This window comes from Aspergillus nomiae (genome assembly GCF_001204775.2).
Source record: "Aspergillus nomiae NRRL 13137 chromosome Unknown contig00422, whole genome shotgun sequence".
Lineage (NCBI taxonomy): Eukaryota > Fungi > Ascomycota > Eurotiomycetes > Eurotiales > Aspergillaceae > Aspergillus > Aspergillus nomiae.
In genome coordinates this window covers 17,498-28,700 of record NW_015378477.1, presented here as the reverse complement: position 1 = coordinate 28,700, position 11,203 = coordinate 17,498, and the positions used below count along the sequence as shown (strand labels likewise).

The window sequence follows — 11,203 nt, the reverse complement described above, 5'->3', positions numbered from 1 at the left end:
TTTTTTGTTTTTTCTCCACTGTATTCATTTGGATTCCGGGACGACCGGAGATCGTTGGAAAATGCTCTCACATTCAGAGCATACTAGCTATAGGAACAGGTCATTATCTTTGCTCTACTAGCAGCCATCTGTCATGATCTCAGACAAGATTTGCCTCAGATTGTTTTCTTCAGCCTCGGAATCCACTATGGATGAGGTACTCAGGTTCTGGATATACATGTCGGAGGAATCTGTAGAAATTGAGGAATCAAGGAGATATAGGAAATAACAGGATAGGTCACAAGATAGATGCGTCAGGTAAACGGTGTTGAGAAGCTGCTCGAGGGGATAATTTCAATTAGACGGGAAGAAGACAGTGCCATTGAGGTGGGAAGGATCGCGGAGCAATACGGTGAATACTAGATACCGAGAGAATAGGAGGTAAGGAAAGGGTGGAGAAGCACTTTTTTCGGGAGGGAAGACGGAGCGGCAGGACAAGGCGGGACTAAAGGAAACAAGTCGGAAGAGATTTCAAGAACATTGCCTTGTCGGCCTTTCGAACTTTGAATCCTTTGAGACAAGGCGATCACCAAGGTCGTAAAGGGTTGGTATCAAACAGGCATGTGCAGTCCGTCCTAGCGAACCCTTGCTTCTTGTAAACCAAGAAAGCTGCACGATACGAGAAACACGAAAAATGTAAAAAAAAACAACAGTAAGAAGCAATGTTATTAAGGAGAATGGGCGAACACAAAACGTGGCTGGGAAACTCCCAAGAGAGGCTAGGAGCATCTTCAGGATGGTAGGATGGAGTTTCTCGGACTAAGCCAATTGGTGTAAGGCATTTATTCCTGAGGGAGCTGGCTGCGGCGGGTCTTCTCGGCTTCCAGGTTTTCGTACAGAAGATACAAGGCTTTCTCATTCGCCTGAGCACTGCCCATGATGGTGAACATGCGTTCGCCGGTATCATCGTGAGGAGCCTTGGCGATCGAGATCCTCGCTCCAGAGCTCCTACGGATCTCAGTGATCTTGCTTCCACCTCTACCGATGATGCATCCCACCATGTCAGCAGGAATGCTGATGTTTTGCGTCTGGATTTCCTCGCCGTCCTCGGTGACCAGGGGATAGCCACGGTTTGATGTGTCGGGATTGGAGCGTCTGCCGTAGCCACCGGACTGGTCGCTAAAGTCGGCACCATTGCCGGTACGGTTGTAGGGACGGCTGCTATAGCCGTTGCCCACGTTTTGGTTGACTGGGGTGGTGCCAACAGATGCACGCACAGCGGGGTTGTACAGGATGGTACCGGTGCCCCGCTGCCAGTCATCAATAAGGCATTTTCCAATTTCCCAGACAGCCTTCTCGATGCCTTCCGGAGTACCCTGCACTTCAACAATTCGCTCGGTAGACTGGGGAAGCATTTCCTTCTGGGCGACCATTCGTACACCGGAAGCATCCTGGATGTGCTTGATTTTCAGGCCGGACCGTCCGATGATAGTGCCCATTTGGTTGTGGGAAATGAGGAGGCGAACCGCTGCGATATGTTAGTTGGTCTTTCCCATGATACTTGACGGGGTCAGATACACATACGATGAGTTCCATTGTTTGATACGATGCCACCCATACCCATTTGCGGGGCACCTTCTAGCAAGCCCTTGGCGACCAAAGCGTAGGCCCTAGCGGTACCTTGTAGAGGACCGGTCACCGTCAGGACTCGATCGTGAACACCCGGAACAACCTTGCTCACGCCGGCCTTAACACCGGTTTCATCGCGCAGGTCAGCAACATTTTTACCGGCCTTGCCAATGATCACGCCGGCTTCCTTGGACGAAACGATCGCACGGAGGGTCAGCATCGACTGGGCGTATTCTTCTTCGGTCTTCGGAGTAATGTCCATGTCACCCTCGTCGACCATGTTGACCGCATCAGTCATAGTCTCGTCAACAACTTGGGTATCGTGAAGCTCGGCGGAGTCCATTATGTCGAAGGAGCGAAGAGATCAATTAGACGAAGAAAGATTCGATGATTAGGGGATCAGGATATCTTTAGCAAAGTTTCTTTTCGCCAGTTAGCTGACAAACCTTAATGAGTGAGAGGAGAAGTCGCGCGATCAACATCCATGCTTTTAGTGTTTGGGTTGAATGAAAGAGTGAAAGGGTGGGTTGTGAAAGAGACATGTACGTAATATGTTGACGGCGCGATGAGATAGACAAGCACAGATGTACCGGCTACTTACCCAAGGATGAGAGAGGTGGCGCACGAGGAGAATGGAGGTTGCGTGGAAATAGAGTATTGATGGTCAAAGGAACCGAGAAGGAGGGGGGATAAAGATCAGTCAGTGGACGGAGAGGGGGCGAATGAACCACTGTGATTTCAGAGGGGTTTCGGCGGGCGGGGGAAGAAGACGTGGAGGAATCACGGACAAGAGACGATGGTAGGCGGAGGGGAAAGGAAACGGAAGAAAGAAGAGGAGGAGGAGAAAAAGAAGAGGGAGGGGGTGAAAGAAGGGAGACGTAGCGGAAGAGAAGGTGAAGGTTGAAGAGGAGAGTGAAGATCGGGGGCAGAAGGGGAAGAAGAAAGATGAGTAAAGGCAGAAGAAGAGGGAACGGAAAAAAGAGAAGCGTGAGAGAAAGAGACAAGCGGAAGCAATGAGAAGTTTGGGCTTAGTTTACTTTTCTGGTTAGTACCACAACCACTTTTCATAAATTCTCCCACTTACTCTGGACTGAATGAATGCACTTATTCTTCTGTCTTTTGCTGAATCTTTCTCTTTGGTATTTTTCTTTTTTTGGTTGAAATTCAATTTGTTACGTATCGGCCACCCGTTTTTGTCGGGTGGATAAATCGACTCGTTCCTCTTCCTCCATTTACGTTCATTCATTGCTAAACAACTTGATTCCATTTCGAACAGATCAACAAACCATACCATCAAGAATGTATGGCTAAGGATGGATTGATGTCTATGGAACCTTCCTACACCAACTAAACTCATCTCACGCCTAACCCTAACAGCATGTAGACCGTCCCACTATGTACATCACAGCCTATCTATACATGAAATCAACGCATTCATCTTCAAAACATCAATCAAGGCTCTCGACCATTTCTTCCTCCATTGGGTCCGCACTTATTCTCCAGCTTTGAAAATCACCTTCTGCACTTTCATTGCATTGAAAAGCTCATATCCTTCTACAGCTTCAGACAGCGGCATGATCTTGTCCGCCATGAATCTAATTCCACTCATTTCGTTAGATATGTAAACCGTCACCAACAACGAGTGACAAAACGCAAAGAAAAAGAAAAGGAAAAAGAAAGACCCACCCTAACTTATGCTGATTCTTTTTCAAGACCTCCAACGCTTGAGGAAACACCGACCTCACAGGGCATCGACCCATTTGGATTCTCAGGTTTTTGTCATATGCATCGTTTCCTGCCCATGGATCTACGAAAGAATCAGCATAGTACGATACCATAAAATAGGGCTGTATTGCCGGGGTGTCTTTACTTCTCCATTGTGGACTCCAACGCTACTAATCGTCCCCCAGGGACGCAGCAGATCAAAGCCAGTCCTCAGTGCCGGGCTCAACCCAACCACTTCAATCACAGCGTCTGCACCCCTTCCATTCGTCAGTTCTTTCACCCGCTTGTCCAATCCTTCCCGGTCTTGCTGGAAGTTCCAAGGCTCAGCCCCAAGGGATCTTGCCAGCTCAAGTCTCGACGGAATAGAGTCCACAGCCAGGAGATGCTTGGGCTTGAACTCCAGCGCATTGATCAGTGCGCAGAGCCCAACCGGTCCGCAGCCGATTAGTACGACTGTCTGCTCGGAGATTTGCTCCGGGGTGTACCCCTTGAAGGCATTGCTGGCCGCAAAGTAGCCCGTCGGGAATATGTCTGCCATGAGCACGAGGTATTTTTCCTCGACGCCTTCGGGGGTTTTCATCACCGTTCCGTCTGCATTTGGGATGCGGACCTAATAGGGACCGTCACCATCAGATGCCCCGTAGATTGTAAGCCTATGACGAAGTCACTTACGTATTCGGCCTGTGCTCCATCCAGATGATCACACCCGAAAAGCACGCTCTTTTCACAGCGAGAGGAAAACCCTTGCTTGCAGTAGAAACATTCGCCACTATGAGAATAGTCAGCGTCCACCCAAGAGACACTTCCGACAGCTAGAGCACTAGCATTCAATACCTCACTCCCCTGAAAAGCATGTAGCCAGTACTTACCAAGAAGTCGTAAAAGCACTCACGACCATATCGCCCTTCTGAATGGATTTGACGCCACTCCCGACCTCAACAGCCTCACCCGTAACTTCATGGCCCATAACAAATCCCGTACCGGCGGGTTCGATACCACGAAATGTGTGGAGATCACTGCAATGGTTAGCGACCGTTTGTCTAAAGCGTAACACGGGGAAATCGGGATGTCATCGTTGCCCTACCTTCCACAAAGCGCAGTGTATGTTACTTTAACGACAATATCCCCCGCATCTTGGATCTTGGGGATTGGTCGTTCTTCAACGGCCACTTTATAAGGGCTGTGAAACACTACCGCGCGCATCTTGTTTTCCGTGGTCATCTTGTAAACTGATCAAGGTTATGGAAGAAGGTGTATACAAGGAACTTTCTTCGTCGCAGAGTCGGGTCATTGAATCGAAAGTACGTGAAATGTGCCGATTTGGAGAAACCACGACCCCCACATCCGATAAACGGCCGCTGCATTTTCTTTGCCCCTCGGTTTATGATAACTGTGGGGCTGTCACCCCCAACACTCCCATGAACAAAATTTCAAGCATCTGAAAACTATTGGTCCGGGCCAAAAAAGAGGCACTACATGTCTAATAGCTAAGAGAGACATGAGACCCTTCTGTAAGGGGGAAAGCTGAGTTATTCTGTTACATCTCATTCTAGCCTCATGACCCAGGAGAATAAAATGACGATTGTAGATTTCACAGGCTCTTGAATTGAAGCACAAAGGGTACAGAATGTCGAGTATGGATTCAAGCCGAATGACCTCGAATACGCCAAAACTGATGTGCTGTGAAACCCGGTTCTCAAAGTCGGCCAAAGCAAAACATAGTGCACCATTCAACGCCTTTGCCTTACGCCACGATTGGAAATGCTCACTGTATCAATCAGTCTTTGTAAGTGTCGCTGCAAGTCCTTCACTGGAAGCCTCACAGTAACTGAACCCGCCATGTTACCGTACGCCTTTAGAAAGGACGCCTGCCCGCGTTCAGGAAGATGAGGCGCCTTAGCACACCACGCACAAAAGTTCTTCTTCCAGGATGAATTTGCCCTCCTTGTACTTCTCGCTGGTCTCATACGCCTTGTCATACTTCCACCCTACCGTTTCCCTGCATTGTCTGCAAGCGATGTCTCGAACGACATGCCTCCCAGTGGTCATGCTACGCTCCACCGCTTCGGATTGTGTGATGTTGACGACGTTGTTGAATAGATATGCTTTGCCATGCTGGCCACGGAAGTTCTGCGGGAAGGTCTTTCAGTCAGTACATGTCTTTTGTGTTGACGGATATGGAGGATGGGCACCCACTCTGCTGATGATATCGTCATAATCCGCAAGGTGCGTCTTGCACTGCCTGCATCCAAAGATCTTATTGGAAGTGAGGTAGACGTTATACGCGAGACCCATTATGATCTGCTCTAGCTCCTCTTTCCCACTTCCGGCAGCGAGGTATCCGTCCTGGAATGTGAGTGTGACAAGACAAAGGTGGGAGATCGTATTTGGTCTATTATGAAGATAAGATGTGGCAGAAGGGAGTAGAACAAGATCAATGAATGATGTCTTCTTCTTGAGGTCCCCGCCTTGCCTGGGATTGATTTTCCTTTGCAAGGGGAACCCGACCTGGTCGTAACTTCAACGACGGTTCGATTTGAGGAAAGACTCAAGTTTGGAAGTTCGAAACAGTGTCGGGAACCGATAGATCAACCAGATGTGCCGGACCCTTCTGTCCCTCTAAGTTTAGTGGTAGTTGAGATAAGCTCGATAGGAAAGTACGCAAGAAGTCTTCAAGGTAGCAGCGGGATCGAGAAGAAGTGGGGAACTTGTAACCCACGGCAAGACGTAAGATTGAATGATGACGCCAGCTCACAGCAGTGAATCTAAATTTACCATCAGACGATGAATGACGAGACACCAAGGTAGGAAGGGAAGATAAGGAGCGGTCGGGTGATAGTTAAAGGGGAGGCAAGAGACCAACAAGTTGGAATGTATCACCAGTCAGGTAGACAATGAAATCGGTGGTTGTCCGGAGCCGTAGGCTGACTATCGGGCAGCTGCCTCAGGTCCCCCCAGTGTAATATTACGGGGATAAACCGATTAAAGGTATGGGGACGGAGGAGATGTCGGAGCAAAACCACAACCCCGCATCAGGCCAATCGAAATGCGTAAAAATCCATGAAACTCCCAGGTGAAACCCAGCCGAAGATTTTAATTAGCTAGATATCAACTGGCCAGTGTCTGGGCTTGGGTAATGTGAGTTGTCCAAATGACTTGTTGTGTCTTATCATTTGTTATCGGAGGACCCGCAGACTGCGTTAACCTTAGTAGGTCCTAGGTAGTACTAGTATCTACCTCGTAGGTACTCATGATACCATGTATTGGTTTAACCGCAACGGGTCTAGTTTACGGCGCAATTACAATCATCGTCATCATTCATCACGGATCGAAGCTGCAGGCACTTGATCCTGCGTGAATATCACTGATGCTCTGGGCTATGGCTATTGGCTGAGTCAATATTAGTGCTAAGCGTAAGCAGGTGTACCTGGCAGCTCTCAGATCTTCTGGCAATATTCTGTTGCCAGGGTTGTAAGTAATTCACTGTACTGGGGCGGGGCGTAGAGCAGGTCAGGCCCTTCTAGCTTTATAATCCGATAGCTTAAAACTCGTAGATATAGCCAAGGATCAGTTTGTTGCAGAGGAGGCTCATCTTTGACCGAGTAAGGCAACGTTGGTCTCCCAGAATTGTCTACACTCAGTATGACCCCAATGATCGGTCCACCACTCTCCGAAGCTATCCTCTACCTGGTCATCAACCTTGGGTAGTCGTTCCTCTCTTTTTAGCCCGCAAAGGGCACAAGCATGGGAAGCTTTCAAGGCTCCCTGTTCAGGAGTGGCAGTCATCGCTCGGATGTTGGGAGGAATGACATGAATTGGACGTCTGCCAGATGCCTGGATCACAGAATTAAACAGGGCGGTCCGGTCCCGCCACATAGATATCACGTCAACAGCTTCTTGTTGTTCCTTGATGTCCTCATTTTTATTGACTGTATTAAGTTTCATTCCTCCTGGCTTCCCTGCGCGTGCTGGGCCGATCCTCATGCTCTGACTCAGGATGCTATCCCTTTTCCATCGCAATGTGCGGCCCGCAACAACCCGAGCTGCTGCTTTCAGAGTGCAAAGAATCAGCAGGGCAACATTCTCAATATTTTGCCTTTCTTGGACGTTTTTTCTAACTTCAGTAGCCTCCTTTCGGAGTTGATCAAAAAGTCGAGGAAATAACTCCAACAGAACAGATGGTGGAGGTATATTCGTTGGGCGGATCTGAGCAGGAGAGACAGCGCTACTTGATATGTTGAACGTTGGAGAGATCTGTTTCTCTAGGTTGGTGGCGGCCTTTGCTTTCTGGATTGGTACCTTTGCAGAAGCAAGTCTTTGGCTCCCAACACTCTTGGAGGGTTCCGTAGGTGGGCCGTCTACAAAGTCACCCCAGTCACCAAAAGCATCTTCATCATCAGGCATGCCGGAAGCTGTAGATGTAACATTGCTGTTTTTATTAACAAGTGTGCTGGAGGCTTGAGAATGCCTTTGCGGTGATTTATCTTCTATTGATAACGAGCCTAGCAAATCAAGATGATTGGGCGAGACTGCAAGGTTTTTCAGCTCATTTGGACCCTTCGTTGACTGACGTGAAGCATTTCCCTCAGTGTGACTAATAATTTCTGGTGCGGCTTGACAAGACGGAGTATCCGCAGATTCGAACTCCCCCCAGTCTTCACTACTGTCGTCGGGAGGGTCTTCCAAGGTGGCATCAAATAGAACATTACTGTCCTTGCCATAGCGCATCGAATGTGATGCATTAGACTTTCCCAATGCATTTCGATGGGTCGCTAATGCCCGTGGCTGAATAGTGTGTGACGTAGATACTGTGGGAGCATTGTCGAAGGTTTCTAGTTCGGGGATTAGAGAAGATGTTGCATCGGCAGGTCGAGCCCCCTTCTGGGCTGCAGTCCCTGAGGACTGATTAGCTGGGGCCCCGAATCCAAATTCCGCGAATAAGTCCGCCGACATTGACGTTGGGAGTGGAACGATTCCTTTCGCGAAGGTACTGCGCTTAAGCTAGCTGCTGAATATCGTGACGGTTATGAGAAGGGTGTTCGGTGGTTCGGGGATGCCAAGACATGTACCCAATCTTCCCATCTTTCCCGCCATTGATTCAACCCCACGATTCAATGACGCCTACTGTCAGATCAACACATGGGGAAATGAGGGATATAGAGGAAATAAGGTAAAACGGCATGCTACCGGTAACTACGTTTTATTAGTCTTTCTGACAAAGTTGTTCTTTTCTCAGACAGCGATGGAATGTCCTCTTCCGCGACAATAACACCACCTCCGACCTCCGAGCAGCGCTTAGAGCAGAGCAAGGAGAGAAGCTGTGCAACGACGGACTAAGATCAATCTGTTGGAAGGTGCGCGATTTTTACCACTAGGATATGACTCTCAAATGTGCTTATCTGGATGCAGGCATTCCTGCACTTCGACAACCTCGATCGCACACAATGGCCGCAAAAGATATCCGATTCCCGAAACGCCTATGGAGCGCTGAAAGCTCATTTCATGAAATATATCGAGCATCCCGATGATCTGCAATCAACTGTGGATCCACTGGCGGATGATGCAGAGGTATGCCACCTTGAGCTGATTGGTTTAGAGTATTAGGACTTGTATCTCTGACGAGCGCACGTATAGTCTCCTTGGCAAACACTACGACAGGACGAGCAGATGAGAGCAGATATATCCCAAGATGTGGATCGATGCTTGCAGGAAAATTTCTTCTTCCGGGAACCAGCGACCAAGGCGAAAATGACCGATATTCTCTTTATATATGCGAAACTCAACCCCGACCTAGGTTATCGCCAAGGAATGCATGAGCTGTTGGCGCCCATCTTGTGGGTTATAGACAGAGATGCAATTGAAGAAGCCTCCCGGGAGGGGGTCGACCATACAGAAGAGGATGATAGCTCAATGTTACAGCTCCTTGATGCCAACTATGTCGAGCATGACTCTTTTACACTTTTCTGTTCGGTTATGCAAACTGCCCGAGTATACTATGAGCACAATAGACAGCGATCTGCGAGCGGGCAGATGGACGTTGTACCAATTGTCAACCAATGCGAACATATCCATAATGATCTATTAACGACCACGGACTTAGAGTTAGCAGATCATCTTCAGGCACTGGAAATTCTGCCCCAAATATTCCTTACGTGGGTAAAGCTCCATTTGTCAGTGAACCTCGATGCTAACTGGTTCGAGAAGGCGTTGGATGCGTCTCTTATTTGGTCGCGAGTTTCAATTCCAAGACGTTCTTATCCTCTGGGATTTTCTCTTTTCTGAGGGTCTACGGCAAGAGTTAGTCGAGTTTGTGTGCATTGCAATGCTGCTCAGGATTCGCTGGCAATGTTCGTTACCTGAATATCGTCTTCTATAGTTTCTTTTCGCTGACTTTACTTAGTACTGGACGCTGATTGCTCGACTGCGTTGACCATGTTGCTTCGCTATCCCTCTCCCCACCCCCACGAGCCATACAGCTTTGTACTAGATGGCTTATATCTAGAACAGAACCCAACCTCCGACAGAGGAACTTTTATAATCTCGAAGTATTCCGGCAAGCCGCCTGATTCATTGAAACGTGCCAGTCAACCAGGCACGAGGCGTGTTTCCGGGAGGAAATTTCATCCACGCGGCGATGCAAGGAACATGAGCGAGACTAGCTCCCCTTCCAGATCACCTGCAAGGAACAGTCCGAAGAGCCTTGAGGCGCTTTTCCAAGATGTGTCGGAAGGCATTCAGCGACGGACGGAATCTTGGGGAGTAGCCAAGGCTGTCCGAGGCGCGGTAAGTGAGGCGAAAAGGAACATGCAGACGATCCAATCGGAACACAATCCTCGAATGATGAGACACGGAGATTCGCCCTTGAGCCGTACTTCCGATGCACGGTCGATTCAAGAATCCGATGCCGTCGCTCAGTTGAAAACGAAGGTCCAAGAGTTGGAAGAACGCAATAGGATGCTGGCGAGGTCATTGAGCCAGGCGCTAAATGATATTCGCTCTCGCCTGATGAAAGCAGAAGGGCTTGACTATGCTACAGCAGACGCCATGAAACAGGGTCTCGCCAAGGTTCAATCAGTCCAGACATGCCTCGAGAGCCCTTCTGCGTCTCTCCGCTCCGCAAATCGATCTCCAAGCATTGCTGGCGATACGGTTTCCGCGAGGCTACCTAATCAGTCAGATGTGGGAGGTGACAAAGCCGAACGCTCTGCATCGGTTACCAGCAGAGTCGGAGAGTCTGGGACATCGTCCAGCTCTTCGGTGGAAGGTGAACCAAAAGCCCATGACCGAGCTCGAATCCCCACCTCACTACCACTACGACCGGCAACACGCCCATCATTGGCTGAATCTGAATTTTCTTGGATGCTTGGTGGCAGCCGGCATATCTCTAGTTTTGTTAGTCCGGCATCCGTGCCGCCCGAACAAACTCGGCACGGCCCTAAACCGAACGCTCTGTTCGGCAACGGAGACGAAGAACAAAGACCGTATGCCGAACCTAATGACTTGGCCTTGCGGAGCCTTCGAGGTCCCAAGAGCAGACAATAGGCTACCGGTGGTGGCGTTTTTTCTCTTTTCTTTTTCGTAAAGCCTACTTCTCATTGTACCTCTCTTCCCTTGTAAACCCGATATACCCGACTCGTGTTCATTGCATTAGACGCACGTTACAATTACTTCCCATTCCTAATCTTTATTCGAAGAAGAGCAAAGTACCCCACCTATGTCGTCATAAATGTATCGGGAATGTTGCTGGAAAAATTAGAATCGACTATTGGTCACTTTTGAACAGCGTCCCAGTACTCAATTATTCCTCATGCGCATGCCGCGGAAGGTTATACACAGTATAACGCCGTCTTTGCCACCTCCGCATGGACCT

At 49.0% G+C, this 11,203-nt stretch overlaps 4 protein-coding genes across 4 annotated transcripts; 1 reads left to right on the top strand and 3 right to left on the bottom strand.

Moving 5' to 3' along the window:
- Positions 1-546: 546 nt before the first annotated feature.
- On the bottom strand, positions 547-2,003 carry ANOM_010240 (KH domain-containing protein). Its single transcript, XM_015555496.1, has 2 exons — positions 1,564-2,003; positions 547-1,507 (listed from the first exon to the last, which is right to left on the bottom strand). Exons 1-2 carry the CDS (start codon positions 1,949-1,951, stop codon positions 822-824), a joined length of 1,074 nt encoding a protein of 357 aa, XP_015402586.1. The 5' UTR covers positions 1,952-2,003; the 3' UTR covers positions 547-821.
- A 1,373-nt stretch (positions 2,004-3,376) lies between these two features.
- Positions 3,377-5,696, bottom strand: ANOM_010239 (uncharacterized protein; the record flags this gene model as incomplete). The annotated part of the gene is made up of 8 exons (XM_015555495.1): positions 5,530-5,696; positions 5,246-5,463; positions 4,914-5,101; positions 4,418-4,562; positions 4,203-4,349; positions 4,006-4,102; positions 3,479-3,943; positions 3,377-3,415 (listed from the first exon to the last, which is right to left on the bottom strand). The coding sequence occupies exons 1-8, from the start codon at positions 5,626-5,628 to the stop codon at positions 3,377-3,379; spliced, it is 1,398 nt and encodes a 465-aa protein (XP_015402587.1). The 5' UTR covers positions 5,629-5,696.
- Positions 5,697-6,921: 1,225 nt separating this feature from the next.
- Positions 6,922-8,286, bottom strand: ANOM_010238 (uncharacterized protein; the record flags this gene model as incomplete). The annotated part of the gene is made up of 1 exon (XM_015555494.1): positions 6,922-8,286. The coding sequence occupies one exon, from the start codon at positions 8,284-8,286 to the stop codon at positions 6,922-6,924; it is 1,365 nt and encodes a 454-aa protein (XP_015402588.1).
- A 161-nt stretch (positions 8,287-8,447) lies between these two features.
- ANOM_010237 (GTPase-activating protein GYP6) lies at positions 8,448-10,875 on the top strand (the record flags this gene model as incomplete). The annotated part of the gene is made up of 6 exons (XM_015555493.1): positions 8,448-8,503; positions 8,570-8,687; positions 8,743-8,901; positions 8,968-9,485; positions 9,538-9,680; positions 9,734-10,875. The coding sequence occupies 6 exons, from the start codon at positions 8,448-8,450 to the stop codon at positions 10,873-10,875; spliced, it is 2,136 nt and encodes a 711-aa protein (XP_015402591.1).
- Positions 10,876-11,203: the final 328 nt, after the last annotated feature.